Source organism: Camelina sativa, chromosome 13, assembly GCF_030686135.1.
Source record: "Camelina sativa cultivar CO46 ecotype springtype chromosome 13, ASM3068613v1".
Lineage (NCBI taxonomy): Eukaryota > Viridiplantae > Streptophyta > Magnoliopsida > Brassicales > Brassicaceae > Camelina > Camelina sativa.
Window position 1 is genome coordinate 8,131,942 of NC_141892.1, and position 17,085 is coordinate 8,149,026.

At 38.7% G+C, this 17,085-nt stretch overlaps 3 protein-coding genes, 1 long non-coding RNA gene and 1 pseudogene across 10 annotated transcripts; 2 read left to right on the top strand and 3 right to left on the bottom strand.

The window, feature by feature from the left end:
• Positions 1 to 811: 811 nt before the first annotated feature.
• LOC104738058 (putative glutamate carboxypeptidase LAMP1) lies at positions 812 to 4,521 on the top strand (annotated as a pseudogene). Its single transcript, XR_015578498.1, has 10 exons — positions 812 to 1,637; positions 1,720 to 1,787; positions 1,861 to 1,942; positions 2,020 to 2,112; positions 2,208 to 2,360; positions 2,485 to 2,553; positions 2,633 to 2,720; positions 2,846 to 3,018; positions 3,111 to 3,221; positions 4,122 to 4,521. The product of XR_015578498.1 is annotated as a putative glutamate carboxypeptidase LAMP1 (transcript).
• Positions 4,429 to 6,955, top strand: LOC104736042 (protein sym-1). Its single transcript, XM_010455957.3, has 7 exons — positions 4,429 to 5,023; positions 5,219 to 5,306; positions 5,597 to 5,691; positions 5,847 to 5,919; positions 6,011 to 6,103; positions 6,223 to 6,309; positions 6,654 to 6,955. Exons 1-7 carry the CDS (start codon positions 4,674 to 4,676, stop codon positions 6,732 to 6,734), a joined length of 867 nt encoding a protein of 288 aa, XP_010454259.1. The 5' UTR covers positions 4,429 to 4,673; the 3' UTR covers positions 6,735 to 6,955.
• A 4-nt stretch (positions 6,956 to 6,959) lies between these two features.
• On the bottom strand, positions 6,960 to 9,809 carry LOC104736041 (mitochondrial dicarboxylate/tricarboxylate transporter DTC). Its single transcript, XM_010455956.3, has 6 exons — positions 9,268 to 9,809; positions 8,799 to 8,882; positions 8,533 to 8,594; positions 8,062 to 8,423; positions 7,394 to 7,608; positions 6,960 to 7,292 (listed from the first exon to the last, which is right to left on the bottom strand). Exons 1-6 carry the CDS (start codon positions 9,382 to 9,384, stop codon positions 7,236 to 7,238), a joined length of 897 nt encoding a protein of 298 aa, XP_010454258.1. The 5' UTR covers positions 9,385 to 9,809; the 3' UTR covers positions 6,960 to 7,235.
• A 343-nt stretch (positions 9,810 to 10,152) lies between these two features.
• On the bottom strand, positions 10,153 to 12,552 carry LOC104736043 (tubulin alpha-5 chain). The gene is made up of 5 exons (XM_010455958.3): positions 11,965 to 12,552; positions 11,653 to 11,867; positions 11,375 to 11,574; positions 10,777 to 11,285; positions 10,153 to 10,685 (listed from the first exon to the last, which is right to left on the bottom strand). The coding sequence occupies exons 1-5, from the start codon at positions 12,075 to 12,077 to the stop codon at positions 10,370 to 10,372; spliced, it is 1,353 nt and encodes a 450-aa protein (XP_010454260.1). The 5' UTR covers positions 12,078 to 12,552; the 3' UTR covers positions 10,153 to 10,369.
• Positions 12,553 to 13,979: 1,427 nt separating this feature from the next.
• Positions 13,980 to 16,320, bottom strand: LOC104736044 (uncharacterized). Of its 6 annotated transcripts, none has more exons than XR_015578505.1 (6): positions 15,613 to 16,320; positions 15,378 to 15,538; positions 14,989 to 15,266; positions 14,810 to 14,894; positions 14,402 to 14,657; positions 13,980 to 14,304 (listed from the first exon to the last, which is right to left on the bottom strand). It is a non-coding gene; the product is annotated as an uncharacterized LOC104736044 (long non-coding RNA). The 6 variants fall into 6 exon arrangements; XR_015578502.1 differs by having other exon boundaries at positions 14,989 to 15,273; XR_015578500.1 differs by having other exon boundaries at positions 14,788 to 14,894; positions 14,989 to 15,273.
• Positions 16,321 to 17,085: the final 765 nt, after the last annotated feature.

The following is a 17,085-nucleotide window of genomic DNA, read 5'->3' on the forward strand; positions in this document are numbered from 1 at the left end:
TCAACCTCTATCCTTGCCGATGACATGGTTCTCCGTGTTGATGGACTCTACAGAACCGTGAACAACGAACCAATGCTCTGATACCACTTGTTGGGAAATCTTAACTCGAAGGTGTCGACTTTTCCTTGAGAAAAGAGAACCGAACAACCAAGAACAGAATGTTGTGAAAAGTAGAAGAGAGAGATCTTGAGAAACAGAGAGGGAAAGAAAAAACAGAGAGTGTAGTGGAAAGAAAAATAAAAGCAGGAGCACACACTCAAACTTTATCCAGTTCACTCCCGTTAACAAGGGAGCTACGTCTGGCCGAGTCTGTGACTCGGAATCCACTAGATTCAGATAGAGGACACAATAGGAACCACAAGTGATCCACTCTAATGCCCTTCACTAGCACTTAGAGCTCACTCTGTAATATCCTATACTTAGAGAAAACTAGAATGAGTTTATGCTTTTACAAGTTTTCTCTCTTCTCTCTCTCTCTATCGCACACCAACCGTGACTGCGATCTCTCCTTAAATGTTCCTTTTATAGGAGACATCTTCAGACCTCGTGCCCTGACCTAAAGCAGCTGCAACAACCTTTGGTCGCTAGTCCAGCTCACCCAAAGACGCGGTTGCACAAAAGAACAAACACCACTGCAACATTTGAAATCACTAGAGGACAACCTTACAATGCTTTGTTCTGCAATGTGTCCGTTTCCTCCATGTGTGGTCCCAAAAGCATACCTGACCATGGTTTAGTTTACACCAACCTTGATTAGGTCTTGAGTTAAGCTTGGGAGTGTGTTTCTCTTGTTGAGTCATAGCTTGGTCAACACGATTTCACCTAGTCTTCACACTGCTTCCTTCTCCGACAACGCTTCAGTCGCTCTAAACCTCCGTACCCTCACGCGCCGCCCTCATGTAGCCGGTACAGTGGCCAACGCCGAAGCCGCTGAGTATGTTCGCTCTGTTTTCACCTCCTCCTCACTCAAATCACACGTCGTTTCTTACCAAGTATCTTTAACTTACCCAGTTCATCGCTCTTTGGTATTAACGCCAACGGAATCAGCAAACCCTATCACTTTCAAGTTGGAGCAAGAACAAGTTGGAGACAGTCCTTATGCAGATGAAGTGATGCCTACTTTTCATGGGTACGCTAAGTCAGGTAATGTCTCAGGGCCAGTGGTTTATGCAAAATACGGACGAGTGGAAGATTTCGTGAGAGTCAAGAAAGAGATGGGTGTGAATGTCTCTGGAGCCGTTGTGGTTGCGAGGTACGGTCAGATTTACAGAGGAGATATTGTGCAGAACGCGTATGAGGCTGGAGCTGTAGGTGTTGTGATATACACTGACAAGAGAGATTACGGCGGAGATGAGTGGTTTCCGGAGAGTAGAAGGATGCCACCGAGTGGGGTTTAGGTTGGTACTGTTTATAATGGGTTGGGTGATCCGACGACTCCTGGGTGGGCTAGTGTTGAAGGGTGTGAGAGATTATCTGATGAGGCTGTTGAGTTGAGCGGTGATGCTCCTCTCATACCTTCCTTGCCTATTTCTGCGGCTGATGCAGAAGTGATTCTGAAGACTGTTGTTGGAGATGTTGCTGATGGTGATGTTTATCCAGTTGGACCTGGACATGGGATCTTGAACCTGAGTTATACTGTGAGTGAATTTGTGTGTTTAGATGAGATGATGTGTGTTACTTAACGTTAAGGGATTTGAGTTATTGGAGTCTTGGATTTAGGGGGAAACTGTTATAGCCAAGATTGAGAATGTTATTGGAGTGATTCAAGGAGAAGAAGAGCCTGATAGGTACATTCTTATATATATATGAGTGGAAATAGACTAAAGGTAACTTCTGATTGTATATGGATGAATTGATTAGATATGTGATTCTTGGAAACCATCGAGACGCTTGGACCTACGGAGCTGTTGATCCGAACAGTGGGACTGCGGTGCTTTTGGAGGCGAGTAAAGTTTATGTACATGTTGAAGGATTTAGATTGTTTCATTTGCAATGAGAGAGATCTTGAAACTATTGTAGATTGCACAAAGACTAGATAAGCTCCAAAAAAGAGGGTGGAAGCCTAGACGGACGATTATTCTGTGCAATTGGGATGCTGAGGAGTATGCCCTGGTCTCTAGTCTCTCTACATTACACTTTTTATATGTCTACTTATGTAATGTTCAAAGCAGAAAAAATTAAGGGTTTGATGTGTTTGTTTTATGTAGATTGGGTCTACAGAATGGGTAGAAGAAAACAGAGAGATGCTAAGTTCAAGAGCAGTGGCCTACATGAATGTAGATTGTGCAGTATCTGGCCCCGGGTTTCATGCCTCTGCAACTCCACAACTCGATGAATTAATAAAACTAGCGGCTCAAGAGGTACTTTTTAAAAGCATTTTGGGTGGAATATAACAGTCTTTTGAGCAATCTTGAATGGTAAGTGTTAACTGTTTCTGTTGCAATGTCACATTATCAAGCTTTTTTTGGTTTAACTATTCTACAGGTCCAGGATCCAGATAACGCAACGCAAACAATCTACGATTCTTGGATAGGATCAAGAAACTCTGTTGAGGTAAGTGATAAGACTAGGACGTTAGATTAAGAGTTTTGTCTAAATGGTTAAAACTGATTTGTATACTTGGTATGTGAAGATCGGAAGATTAGGGGGCACAGGATCAGATTACGCATCATTTGTGCAACATGTTGGCGTTTCAGCCGTTGACATGCGTTTTGGAGGAGGTAGATCTCCGAAACAGTAGATGAGCTAAACATCATGGTCTATTGTATAATCACTTAGTCAATAAGCTTTTTACTCATGATTTAGAAACTGATCATTATTAATTATAACTATAAGTAAATAACAGGCTATCCAGTGTATCACTCCATCTATGATGACTTCACTTGGATGGAGAAATTTGGAGACCCGATGTTTCATCGACATGTCGCAATGGCTAGTGTATTTGGTTTGGTCGCTCTTCGGTTAGCAGACGAGGAAGTCTTACCATTCAACTATATCACCTATGCATCAGAACTCAAGGTAACTACTAATTGATATCTTTTTACATATGACCAAAGAAACTAATGGGAAAAAAATTACTGTAATGGTGTTTATCTACCATGCATGAACAGAAAAGTGCGGAGGATGTGGAGAAGCTAGGCCATAGCATAGATGTTTCTCCGTTAATCAAATCGATCGATGATCTATCTACGTCTGCACAAGGGATAAATAAAGAGAAAGAGGTAACGGGCCTAACATCGCCTGGACACGGGACGAGTACCCTTGAATTTTTTGATACTCTTTACCCGATCCCACCCTTACGGGTAATAGAAAAAAATTACTCGTACTCGACCCTTAAATAACGGGTACCCGATAAAAAATAGTTGACCCTTTAAATACCCGACCCTTTATCGGATATCTGAAAAAACGGGTACCCGGTAAAAAATAGTTGACTTTTTAAATAATAAATGTCAATAATTTCATATTCCAAAATCCAAAAAAGGAAGAACTCATAAAAATACGAAAAAAAGAACTCATAAATGTATGCAACATAGTCTCAAAAATTATAAAATTACAAACTTTAAAAATAAAAACTTATAATTTCATGTTTTCGTTCTTCCGTAAGCTGCCGTGTAGTGGAGACTGGAGAAGGAGACTAATTTGCTAGTTTATGGTCTATATATAACATATTAATTCAATTGGGTTGTGGTCTTGTGGATATATTAATTGAATTGGGTTTTGTATATATCATTTCAATGGGGCTAAATTGAACTTAGACTTTAACTTTAACTATAGATTATAAATTAATAATATATAATAATAATACAAAATAGTAACGGGTATTTACGGGTCGGATAACAAAACGGGTAAAGGGACGAATAACGGGACGAGTATTGAAAATTGAACTAATACCCTATACTCGTCCCTTACTCATGGGTAATATAATTATAATACCCTTCACTCCACCCTAAAGTTGCAGGTACCCTTTTTTCCGGGACGTGTACAAGCCGAGTAACGGGTCGAGTACGGGTAACGGGTATTAGTGCCCAGGCCTAGTAACGGCACTGGTTTTACATTTGACAAAGTGACAAGTAAAATTAGTTACTGAGAGAGTAAGTCTTTGAGTTGACATGTATGTGCAGGGAATTAAAGGAGCACTAAAAGTGAGAGAGCTAAATGACAGATTAATGGTGGCGGAGAGAGCTATGACAGACCGAGATGGACTGTCGGAAAGACCATGGTACAAGCATTTGGTATACGGACCATCCAAGTACGATGACTACGGTTCAAAATCATTCCCTGGTGTTGATGATGCAATCGAGAATGCAAAGAAGCTAGACACAAAAGCATCTTGGGAAAATGTTCAGCACCAGATATGGAGAGTCTCTAGAGGTGTAAGACAAGCATCACTTGTTTTAAAAGGTGAACTGAGATGAGCATTGGCACAATGATGGCAGTGTTTATCACAAGTTAATATGTTTTCCTCTGTTATTTCCAACCGAAACTGACTCAAATATGAAATCCAACAGTTTTTAGTGTTTACCTTTGTGTAAGGCCCATATAAAAGCCCATTAATAAAGAAGCCCAAAGTAGCTCTAGAAGCTAAATTTCATGTTTTTTTCGACCACGATTTGAGGATTCAGGAGTTGTAAAAATACGAGAGTCTCACCGTTCAGTACAGACCAGACGAAACCATGATGCTTAACCCCATTACTTTAACCCAGAAACCACCGCTCCCCTTCAATTCTCTTGGGTTTTCCGGTAATCACACTTCGTATTTTGGTAGAAGGACTCGAACTGAAGCTGGGTCGAGCAGGGCTCTTTCGTTTGGGTACAACAATGTTGGTTCACTGAATTCTGGTCGTAGCTATCGGGCTGGACGTTTCGGGACTGAGTTTGGACATCTGGGTCGGGTCTCTTCAGTCTCAGGTGGAATTTCAGGTGGCTCCGGCGGGTTAGGTGGTTCAGGTGGTGGTGGTTCCGGCGGTGGAGGTGACGGTGAAGGTAGCGGCGGAAACGGGAAGAAGTGGTCATTCCTCTCATGGTAAACTTTTCTTACTGCCTTACTACTCTCTATTCCGTTTTTGTGTAAAGCTGTTTCCTTTAAACCCAAAATTCAAAATATTCATGGATGTTAGTTAGTTAACAATATTCACAAAACTCTTATCTTGCTTTTGAATTAAACATAAATACACTTTGTGTGCCTTTTGGTTTTGATTTTCTGTGATGCTTGCTTCAGGTACCTGGCTCTTCTCTCAGATTCTCCTGTTTTGACCAAAGCTGTGACCTCAGCACTTTTGACTCTCATTGGAGATTTGATCTGTCAGGTAAAACTCTCTTAATGGTGTTCTTGAATCTCAGTAGTTATCTTATTTTTTTTCAGGATATGTCGAGATAAAAAGAAACAGTATTCATTAGCTTCATTATGTATTTTTCGAATGAATGAATCATATATGTTTAGATAATTTACTGTTGCATATGAAGTTGGAATGGAAGCTAATAGACCCAAGAGAACTGGATGTTGTTGTCTATTTCTTGGCTTTGCTTTATCATATTGTGCTAGCTATGTGGTTATTGGTTAAGCAACATTGCTTATTCTTGTTACATATGGTTGCAGCTTACAATCGATAAGACCTCATCGCTGGACAAGAAGAGGACACTCACGTTCACTGTCTTGGGCTTAGGGCTCGTCGGTCCAGCATTGCATTTCTGGTATTTCTGTGCTCCTTTCACTCTTATGACACCACAAAAGCTATATTATTTATTTTCCTGCTAAGTGGAAGTTCAGTTGAAGAGACTTATGCATCCATTGATATATTATTACATATGCTAATTCTCTGCTCTCTGAATTCTCTCAAACTCCTTAGGTATTTGTATTTGAGCAAAGTGGTGACAGCTTCCGGATTATCAGGCGCAGTTATACGACTTTTACTGGATCAGGTAGGCAAATTTTTCTTATTTTCTGTCTTAACAATTCTCTTCGCATCTTGCTTCAACTGTGTTAACAACAACAAAAAAACTTTTTTGGCAGTTTGTTTTTGCTCCTATTTTTGTTGGAGTTTTCTTATCAGCTGTTGTGACACTCGAAGGAAAACCATCAAATGTCATACCGAAGTTACAGCAGGTTAGATTCAAAGCTAATTAAACTTTTTCTTTCCACAGCATGGTGCAGGAACCTAAGTTTGACACGTCGTATCTTTTTATCTGTATTCTAATTGAATCCATGTATTGCTGATTGCGTAGGAGTGGACTGGTGCAGTGCTAGCAAATTGGCAGCTATGGATACCATTTCAGTTTCTTAACTTCAGATTTGTTCCACAGAACTTCCAGGTTTGATACTTAACTCTGTGACTACATGACAATAGGAGAGTGTGAACAATTCAGTACAGTTAAGGATAGTTATGCTTCAAACATATTGCACATAATACGCTGTTAATTCTCTCTACTTAGTATAATCTTTGACCCGTCATAACCAACAACAACTTATATTAGGTGGTTTCATGTTATTGAGCACTTGTTAAAAGCATATTTTCGTATAAATGACACTAGAATGACATTAGCTAATAGGCTTAGAAAGATTCTCCTAGCAACTGATGTTATTCTTCACCATTTTGGGTTACATTTGTTCACTGGCTCTGAGGATAAATCAATGTCTTATATATGAATCGTTGCAGGTGCTCGCTTCAAACGTAGTGGCTTTGGCTTGGAATGTGATTCTATCATTCAAAGCTCACAAAGAAGTTGTTACAAAATAGGCATGTGTCTTACATAGAGCCAACAGGTGTTGTTGGATTGTGATCGGCAGAGTTTTGGGTCAAAAATGTTCTTGTCTGCTGATGTAGCAACTGTTTAGTGCTTCGATACAAATCTTTTGGAATCCTGCAATTGGCATCTTATTAGGGTAGAAACAAGCTTGTCTATCAATCTTTCAATTGTATTAACTGAGCAAATTTATTATTTTCGAATCTTTCAAAAATTGCTGAGAGAAACTTTTGAGTTACTTCATAGTAAAATTATAAAAATCTCTGGTTTGTGAGTCTTAAACTTCCACCCAAGAGTAAAAAATTTATAAATTCACCGGACCAATCACCGACCCTCAACAGAAAGAAAAAAAAATTAAAAGTGTCTCAAAAGAGCTACAATAATATGCTTTTAAGGCAGATGATGTATATGATTAAAAGGCAAATGGACACAATTCCAATTGTGTTTTCGTTCTTCTCATCTTATTTTTTGCTGCTGTCTTCGTTCCTCTCGGATTACAGACCAATCGTCTTTTGAAATTTGGTAATCTGGTTCAGGAAGATCCATGTCATCTGCGAAAAGAAAACCCGATCATCAACGATCTCAGAGACAATCCGGCAGTGACTCGGTAGAATAACATTACAAAAAAAAAAAGGGAAACGAGATATTATACCATGACGTGAGGGGCGATCCTGACGCAGTAAACAGGGAAACCTGTGTAGAATTTCAAAGGTCCTCCTGCTTTTAAGGTTTTCATCGCACAGTCAAGCGAACCTGTGTATGGATACTTGCCCTGAGCATCCGGTTGCATTTTCTGAATCTGAGTTTTGACAAAGTCAAATGGCAGACTGCAGGCAGCAGCGCATAAACCCGAAACAGCACTTGCTCCTGCCAAAGGGAACAAAATTTCACATAACCACCAAACTCAGACATCTATATACCATGTAGGGATTGCATTACCACAAGACAAAACTGACAAGGCTTTCATATCAAGTCTAGTGCAGAATAATTGCAACAAATGTAGGAAATTTGGCACAAAAATCTAGTTTTACCAGCTCAGAAATAGAACTCACGGCTAGTTAAAAGCTGAAGGGTTGAAAAGGAGTTAAGGAGTATGCATTGGAATCAATATTGGACTGGTCTAGGATATGGCTTTGGGCAATGGTGGAGAGTTTAGAAACTCTCATTAATCAGGAGATATATGCTACAAATTTAAATTTCCAAGACGATTCTGAGTTACCTGACTTTAACTGCTAATTACCTTTTATTCAAAGCAAAGTTCTGCTCATAGAAGAAAAAAATATCTTCATACTGTATGAGAAACTTGGAAGAGCATCTTACCTACAACCGTAGATGTCTCCCCAAGACCAATATTATCTCTCATGTATTCAGCAGTTTGATCATAAGATGCAAGCATTCCCATGTTCAATGCCATCGCCCTGACCACAGTAGGCCCACAACCTTTCCAAAGTGCTAAAACTCCTTCATCAGCGCTAATACGGTACAGCGCATGGAAGGCATTGGTATAATTCCTGCGCTGAGCTAACGGCAAAGTATTGTCAGCTTGCATTCTGATAAGTGCTAGATCGGCTGGACTACCAACGGTAGCACCAATAGCACCAGCTGTAAGACCACATAGAGCCTTCTGATACAGCGGTAGTGGCTTTCCATCGTTAGCCTCACTTGCCTTTGCAGTCAGCAACCTAATAAGATATAATGACAGGAGAGAGGATGATTTATCCGTAACCATATTGCAATAAAAAACTAATTCATTTGGATGGGCTCAAGACAACACACAAATGACTAACTTACTTGAATGATCCAAGACGGGCAGTGGTGTAAGTTGCTTGCCTCAACAAACCAGCAGATAGCCCCTATTGCAAAAATTCACATCAAATAAAGCTCAGGAGACATCTTCATAGCAGAAATCAATTCTCTAAATAGCTGAGAATCAGACCCAGAAATGCAGAAATCATATCCATTACAGATCAACAGTAGTCATGAATATCAAATAGAAAACATACTACGTAAATGCATCAAGATATATCTTATCAAAATCCAGAAATATAAATCAATACCTTGTAAAAGGCACCAAAACCCTCATTCTTCAACATAGTCGTGGTCACACTGGCGGCAGATCCCTGACCTAGTTGAATCCTCACCTTCGCATCACAACCATGAACAAAGTATTAGCTCATTAGATTCACATCATTCACATTGTGATGCACCTAACAACTGTAATTCAAATAAAAAATCCAGATCTGAACCAAAAGCTCTCAGCTAAACATAACAACAACAACAACAACAACAGCAACAATTCAAATACAAAAAGAGTACGGAGAAATGAGATTTTGATTTATAAGCCTGAAAACAAAACTCAGATCTGAGAGATAAAACCTCCAGACTCGGATCTGATGAGAACACATTTTACAGATTTCTGCAAATTTATCAGTATCAGCAAATCAAGTAAGAATTGTACGCATAGACAAGGTTCAACAAAAGATATGATGATAGACAAAACAAGGTATCCGGAATCAATTTATGTACCTTGATCATATCGATCGGCTGGATGACGCAGGTAGCGAGCATACCGGAAGCACCGCCATTAACGAATGGCTTGACAGTAGTCCAGACACCAATTGGAGCTTTCTTCTCTTCCGCCATCTCTCTCTTTTTGCTTTTTTTCTTTTCGGAACGGACTCAAACGAAATCGAGAAGGAAGAGAGATTCCGCAGAGAAGGAGAGAGAGAGAGATTCACTTGGTGGAGAAAGAGATGAAGTAGTGAAAGCTTTGTGGGCTTTATATATTAATCAACAGTACCCAACTGAACTAAACTGCACCAAACAAACCCTTGTATTTTTTCTTTTTCTTATCAGATCTGATCTAAAAATAAATCCTAAACATTTTTCTCCAAAATTATTAATTTGGACTTCACTTTTCAGATTTACGCTAACGCTATCCTAAAGTATTTAAAGTTTATTTATTACACCTTTACTTGAATCTCGTTAACAATTTAAATTAGTTTTTACGATTTAGCAGCAATTCGTCCATTTCTAATTTTCTAATAATTATTAAGTTTAAATTTCGTGAATGTTATAGGGTCCAATAGAATTCTTCAGTTTATTGTAGTTGAGTTTTTTTTTATAATTTGTTAAATGATTTTTTGGCATTTTTCACGCCGTATTTTGGCTAGTGGACCAGTAGAGAGAGTAGTATTTCCGATGCAATTTGGTAACAGTACTGATGCCCATTTGCGTGATGTCAACAATAAATAAATGAGAATGATGCCCATTTGCGAATTTCAACGTGGTTCGTTAGAATTCGTTGAAAATCACATAGATGTAGTAGTGACTACGACACAACGCATGCTGCTAGATGTTGGTGATCCAATATAAACAAGACGATGGACAATTTTAACAATATAACGGAAGTTTGGTACAACAAAAGCTTGAAAATGAACTCGGGATCTTCCCCAATGGTCGCTCCACCAATGAAAATGTTATCGAACCGAGATAAAACATGAAGTTTGAACGAATATTGTACAGGATTAAGACAAACATGTAGTAGTAGTAGAAATCAACAAGAATCAAAAGAGATAACAGATAAACGAAAAAACTGTTTCGGTTGCAAATATCTTGAGAAAAGGTGTCAGTAGTCTTCACCTTCATCCTCTTCCTCGTCTCCACCTTCAGCACCCACCTCTTCGTAATCTTTCTCCAATGCAGCCAAGTCTTCACGTGCCTCAGAGAATTCACCTTCTTCCATTCCCTCACCCACATACCAGTGCACAAATGCCCTCTTGGCATACATGAGATCAAACTTGTGATCGATCCGTGAAAACACCTCGGCCACTGCAGTGTTGTTGCTGATCATACATACAGCTCTCTGGACCTTAGCGAGGTCACCTCCCGGAACAACAGTTGGAGGCTGGTAGTTGATTCCACATTTGAAACCGGTGGGGCACCTGCAAAACAGAACAAAGGTCAAGTAATTGTTTATAAAAAAACAACATGAAACTAGAAACAATAGCAACTTGTTCCATTTCAAGATCATACCAGTCAACAAACTGAACGGTTCTCTTAGTCTTGATGGTACCAACAGCAGCATTCACATCTTTAGGAACAACATCTCCACGGTACATCAAACAACAGGCCATGTATTTTCCGTGCCTGGGGTCACACTTAGCCATCATGCTAGCTGGCTCAAACACGGCATTAGTGATCTCAGGGACTGATAGCTGCTCATGGTATGCTTTTGCGGCTGAGATGACAGGTGCATAGGATGACAACATGAAATGGATACGGGGATATGGGACAAGATTGGTCTGGAACTCAGTGATATCGACATTGATAGCTCCATCAAACCTCAGCGACGTTGTCAAGGATGATATGATCTGAGATATCAACCTGTTCAAGTTGGTGTAGGTTGGCCTCTCAATATCAAGGGATCTGCGGCAAATATCATAGATGGCTTCATTATCCAAGAGGACAGCAACATCGGTGTGTTCAAGTAGGGAATGCGTTGAAAGCACACTGTTGTAAGGCTCTACAACAGCAGTAGAAACCTGAGATCACAGGGGAAATGCATTCAAAAACCAAGACTCATCCATCAAAGAAACATGTAATGTAAAGAGAGCTCTTTCCCAAAAGGTACCTGAGGAGAAGGGTAAATGGTGAATCCAAGTTTAGACTTCTTTCCATAGTCTACAGACAAACGCTCTAACAACAGAGAACCCAATCCGGAACCAGTACCGCCACCAACAGCATTGAACACCAAAAACCCTTGCAAGCCAGTACAGTTGTCCGCTAATTTCCTCACACGGTCAAGGCAAAGGTCCACAATCTCCTTTCCAACTGCAATCATATAAGAAATTAAGCACCATCCAAAAAGAGCCCTAACAAATTAACACAAGAAGGAAATGGATTTCTCACCAGTGTAATGGCCTCTGGCGAAGTTGTTAGCAGCATCTTCTTTACCAGAAATGAGCTGCTCCGGGTGGAAAAGCTGGCGGTAAGTACCAGTACGAACTTCATCAATGACAGTAGGCTCAAGATCAACGAAGACAGCCCTAGGAACATGCTTCCCAGCACCGGTCTCGCTAAAGAAAGTGTTGAAAGCATCGTGCGCGACACCAACTGTAGTATCACTACAAATAATCAAAAACATTCTTCGTCTCTCAAAAAACCTTTCCGATTACAACGGAAACAGAGCAGAAACGAACGAAATTAGGGTTTATAAAATACCTGGGCATCATGCCATCAGGCTGGATCCCATGTTCGAGACAGTAAAGCTCCCAGCACGAGTTCCCGACCTGGATCCCAGCTTGTCCGATATGAATGCTTATGATTTCCCTCATCTTCGCTCAGCAGAAGTAAACCCTAATTTTGAGCGATACTGTGGAACGGACGGAGAAAGGAAGACGGAGATCGAGGAGACGAGGAAATGAGGCGGTGAGCGAGAGATCTTCTTTTTCAAGTTTATTTTTTGGTTGCATTAGGTCACTTTATATTTCGTGAGGATAAAATATTAATTAATTAATTTTAAATTAATTGGATTTGATAATTAGTTGGGGTCCGCCATTTGTGACAGCCTGCCTTGGGTCCCACGGCTCGCTTTTGTTCGAAAAATGGATTTTTATTTTTAAAATATTTGCCCACACGATCCAGTTCATGTAAGTAAACAGTGTCTCAACTTTGGCTGGCATAAAAAAATATATCTTAAGCGGTAAGCGGAGAGACTATGTCATAATTGAACCGGACTGGTTTAAACTAACGAAGGTCGAAGGATCGATCTACTTTACTCGTGTGAGGCTGGTATATATATCCGGTACCGGTTCAATGTGTTTATATGAGTGAGATAATAAATGATGAAAGTCACGTACAGATTTTTGGAGTTGATAATATTAGTAATTGTTTTTTAGATCATCAATTTCAGTGAGTGAGATAATAAATGATGAAAATTTATATGAGTCAAATGAAAATTATAAAGCCTTACGGATGGAGATTTAATACACACACACAAAATTCACTTTATACATATAATGAATTTTTTTTTCAATACGTTGTTTTCTCAAATGTCTATATCCAATTACTTTGTGTTTGTGAGAGACAAGTCACGTGAAATAATTGTGTTTATGGCAGATTTAATCAAACAATTCGTCAATCTAATCCATAGAGACCCAACCAAATGTACTAGCAAGTTATGAATTCACGCACTATGCGACGACGGTCATGTATGTACTCACTTTTGATTCGTGGATTCACTCATGATGTTGCTGTTCTACTTGGATGTTTCGTACCAATTTGATTGTCCAGATCATGAACTCAAATTTTTCCCTTTTATCTCTCCATATGTCGCTCTAATATATTTTCTTTGTCGCTCTAATATATTTTCTTTGGGTATTTTTTTTTTTTTTTGGCATCTTAGGATTATGCAGTTTATTTTGTTTGTTTGTTGGATGACTATATTTCCTTTAAAATATTTGATTATAACTTATAAGATATATGGTTAATTTGCTCTTTAACCCACTTCTCTAACTGGATGCACGGATTCAACGATTCAATAATCCTTTTAAACAATACTCCATCTGTCCCTGATAGTTTGATGTTTTAGGGAATTTTCTTTGTTTTAAAAAAATTGATGTTTCCAAAATTTTAATATATATTTTTCTTTTTAATTATTTATTTGAGTAAAAAATGGAAAAGTAAGAGAGATAAGAGAAGTGAGAAACTTACAACTTTACCCAATTGAAAAAAAAAGTAAATAATTAATTCATTATATTTCTTTTACATGTGAAATATACTAAACATCAAACTAAATAATTACATAATCATTATATATACATCAAACTAAATAATTACATAATCATTATATATACTTAACATCAAAAGGATAAATAATAATACCATGTGTATTGACTATTGAGAGTTTTTCACCAATTAAAAAATAAAAAGTAACAAAAAGTATGAAAGAAGGTGAGACTATTCTAGACACATGTCTAATTTTAACTGGTTATATTTTATTTTTTCTGATTTGTAATTTAACTAAATAATAATTTTATATTAAAATAAAATATTTTGTGAAACTTACTTAATATTTAGAGAAAGAGCATTGGAGTTCTATCACCAAAGTCTCTCGTTTAAATAAGAAATAATAAAATATAGTATAATAATTTTTTATTATGAGAATTTCTTGTTAAAAATGAGAACGATTCTCATTTGAGAATCCTTGAATAACTTTTTTCTTTGTTTTGAGAAACTTTTATAATAAAAAGTTATTATTTCATATTTTATTAGTTATTTTGTTAGTGAGAAACTTGATGAAAGACTAACTAATGCACATGACCTTACCAATATATATGCTCTAAGCTTTTGGTTCACTTAGTAGAGAACTCATTAACCACTAGTGATTTTTTTTATCACATGCACCCTTTCACCAAGTTATAATCATGAGACTTTCTTCTATGCATAACTAAACAACAACAATAGAACTTTTATGCCTTAATACCTTGTATAAGGTCATCTCCAAGTTGCTTGTCTCTCGACTTAAGCCAGCTCTCCATGATTTGATCCAAAGGAATTAGTCTGCGTTTATAAAGGGAAGATTGTTAGTAGAAAATAAGTTGCTAACTGGAGAACTTGTCAATGACTATCAAAAAGAAAAAGGACCGGAACGCATTACCATCAAGATTGACATAGCAAAAGCTTTTGACACAATTCGATGGGATTTTATCTTCAGCTGTCTGCAAGGCATTGAGGTCCCAGAACTCTATATTCGCTGGTTGCAAGCTTGCATCTGCACCCCTTCTTTCTCAGTGGGCTTCAATAGCAACGTGCATGGGTATTTCAAAGCACCAGGGGACTGAGGCAAGGCTGCCCGCTCTCACCCTACCTCTTCGTCATTGCTATGAACTGTCTTTCAATAATGCTGGACCAAGCTGCACAAGAAGGCAAATTTCCATACCATCACAAATGTCAAGATCAAAAACTAACACACTTATGCTTCGCAGATCAAGTCAGCCACTAGCATAAGTCACGGTCAACTCCCAATCCGTTATTTAGGAGTACCTCTATTCACTAAGAAGCTTACTCTTCTAGATTGTGCTCCACTCATACAAAAGGTGAAAAGCAGATTTAACGCGTGGTCTACTAAATCCCTCTCTTTCGCAGGCAGACTTCAATTGTTAAACACAATAATCAATGGAATCACTAACTTCTGGTGTTCAGCGTTTGTATTGCCAAAGAGGTGTATAAGCATCTTGAACTCACTGTCTGGTGCGTTCTTGTAGAAAGGAACAACAGAGGGCCATCACTCAGCACAGGTAGCTTGGGATAAGGTAACATCTGCGAAAACTGAAGGAGGGTTAGGAATACGGGACTTGAAAAGCTGGAATAAGGCATGCATGATCAAACTTATCTGGCTGCTATTTTTTCGTTTAGGATCTATCTAGGTAGCTTGGTTTAGAGGATTTGTCCTATCCGGAAACCTCATCAACTTTTGGACCCGAAAGCCAAACACCAAGTATTCCTGGCTTGCAAATAAGCTCCTGAAAACTAGAGAAGAGGTCTATCCTTGGATTAAGATGCAAGTGGGTAATGGACAGTCATGCCAATTTTGGAGTGACCATTGGTCTAAACTAGGAAGGATGTCGACTTACCTCCGTCGAGAGGGCTTACTAGGGATTCCCAGAGGAGCCACACTGGCAGATCTATGGTATCGAGGCGCTTGGAGATTGTCTCCTGCACGCTCTGAAGCGCAAGTTAATTACCACATTGAGCTATCCACTATCCAACTCACAGATGTCCCCGACAATTATATCTGGTGGATTGACAATCAACTTAAGGACGACCACTCTACAGGAAAAATAAGTCAAGCTCTCAAACAAAACTTACCTACGGTCCCATGGCATAAGATAGTCTGGTACTCAAGAGGGATCCCAAAGCATAACTTTCTTACATGGCTTTTTCTGTTGAATCGCAGCCCCACTCGAGACAGGTTAAGAGAATGGGGATTACAAGTCAACCCAGTTTGCTTACAATGGAGAAGATGAAAGTCGAGACCATCTTTTCTTCAACTGCCCTTTCACTTGGACCATCTGGCACACCACTGCTCGCCGCTGCTCTTTCACTGCTGCACGATCGTGGAACGGGACCATGCAGAACCTTATCGACCACAGGGGAACTCGAGTAGCAAGACGTTGCTCCTTATCGCTTGGCAAGCCACGATCTACTTTGTGTGGACGGAAAGAAATCACCGCCTTCACAGAAACACCTTCAGATTGGCGGATCTAATTATCCGCCAGATTGACTCCTTGATCAGGAATAGAGCTTTAAGCTTCTGCGACTCAAACTCGGTCCTCACATCCAATTTGCTCCTTCACTGTTTTGCAGGAAATGCTCACTGACCAGTTCACGAAACCCTAATCGCCGTTGGTGGCCAAGAGATCTAAACTCGAAGAAAAAATTTCTTTCTCAATCATTGATGGCAAACGAAGGTGGTTTGAAGTGTCTGTACCACCCAACCGTCTTCATGGTTCAATTTTGACTCCTTGATTCAATCTTGATTTTGTCCTAACTATGGGTTTAATTTAGTTACTTCTTAATTAGGTTTCTAATTAATTGGGCTTCCAATATTAGGTCTTGCCCTGTAAACATTTGTTTTTCCAGTTTTTAATTTGAATGCCTTTTAACAAAAAAAAAACAAAAAAAAACAATAGAACTTTCGTGGAAATAAAAGAAAATATGAGTAGTTATCATTCATAAAAAAATGACTAGGAAAGTAACTACAACAAAAATAAAGATAAAAAGTCCTAAAAAACCTAGAGATGGAGAATGCCAACCGAAATAGTATGAAGCAAACTAATGATAGAAAATCGCTTAAAGGCATACAAACTTCACAAAATTAAATCTTTTAGATGTGATAGGAATTTGTTAATCCTAACGTGTTCATAAAGTATTAAAATACCTATACTGAAAAGAAAACTCGCGGTCAAAAAGTAAATGTCGGCTCTCCAATACTCTAATACCAACATTCTTCAGATAATGGTCCCAAAATAAATAAGAAAAGAACTAGAAGTACTCTTCACATCCTTGATGAACCACTAGGGACTAGTCCTCCAACTTTGTGTCATTTAGACTCGCAACCTAGCTAACTATCCGAATGCATCCAATGTAGTATTTTTTTTTTTTTGGACAAAGATATTTGATTTAATTCAATCCCAAAAGGGCGAAAAGCTTACAAAGTCTACAACCTCTTAGGTGGATACAATAAATACAACAGAGATAAAATTTGCAAGAGAAAGATAGATAGGTTTAAAACCATAATTCAACTTACTCTAGATTGATCAATTAATAATAGTGTTCAAG

Coding starts and splice junctions, on each gene's coding strand:
- LOC104736041 (XM_010455956.3), bottom strand. CDS start 9,384: ATGGCGGAAGAGAAGAAAGCTCCAATTGGTGTCTGGACTACTGTCAAG. Junction 8,424..8,532: donor GCCCGTCTTGGATCATTCAA/GTAAGTTAGTCA, acceptor ATATCTTATTAG/GTTGCTGACTGCAAAGGCAA. Junction 7,609..8,061: donor GGAGACATCTACGGTTGTAG/GTAAGATGCTCT, acceptor TCCCTTTGGCAG/GAGCAAGTGCTGTTTCGGGT.
- LOC104736043 (XM_010455958.3), bottom strand. CDS start 12,077: ATGAGGGAAATCATAAGCATTCATATCGGACAAGCTGGGATCCAGGTC. Junction 11,286..11,374: donor CCATTTACCCTTCTCCTCAG/GTACCTTTTGGG, acceptor CTGTGATCTCAG/GTTTCTACTGCTGTTGTAGA. Junction 10,686..10,776: donor ACCGTTCAGTTTGTTGACTG/GTATGATCTTGA, acceptor TCTGTTTTGCAG/GTGCCCCACCGGTTTCAAAT.
- LOC104736042 (XM_010455957.3), top strand. CDS start 4,674: ATGATGCTTAACCCCATTACTTTAACCCAGAAACCACCGCTCCCCTTC. Junction 5,920..6,010: donor TACGACTTTTACTGGATCAG/GTAGGCAAATTT, acceptor CTTTTTTGGCAG/TTTGTTTTTGCTCCTATTTT. Junction 6,310..6,653: donor TTGTTCCACAGAACTTCCAG/GTTTGATACTTA, acceptor GAATCGTTGCAG/GTGCTCGCTTCAAACGTAGT.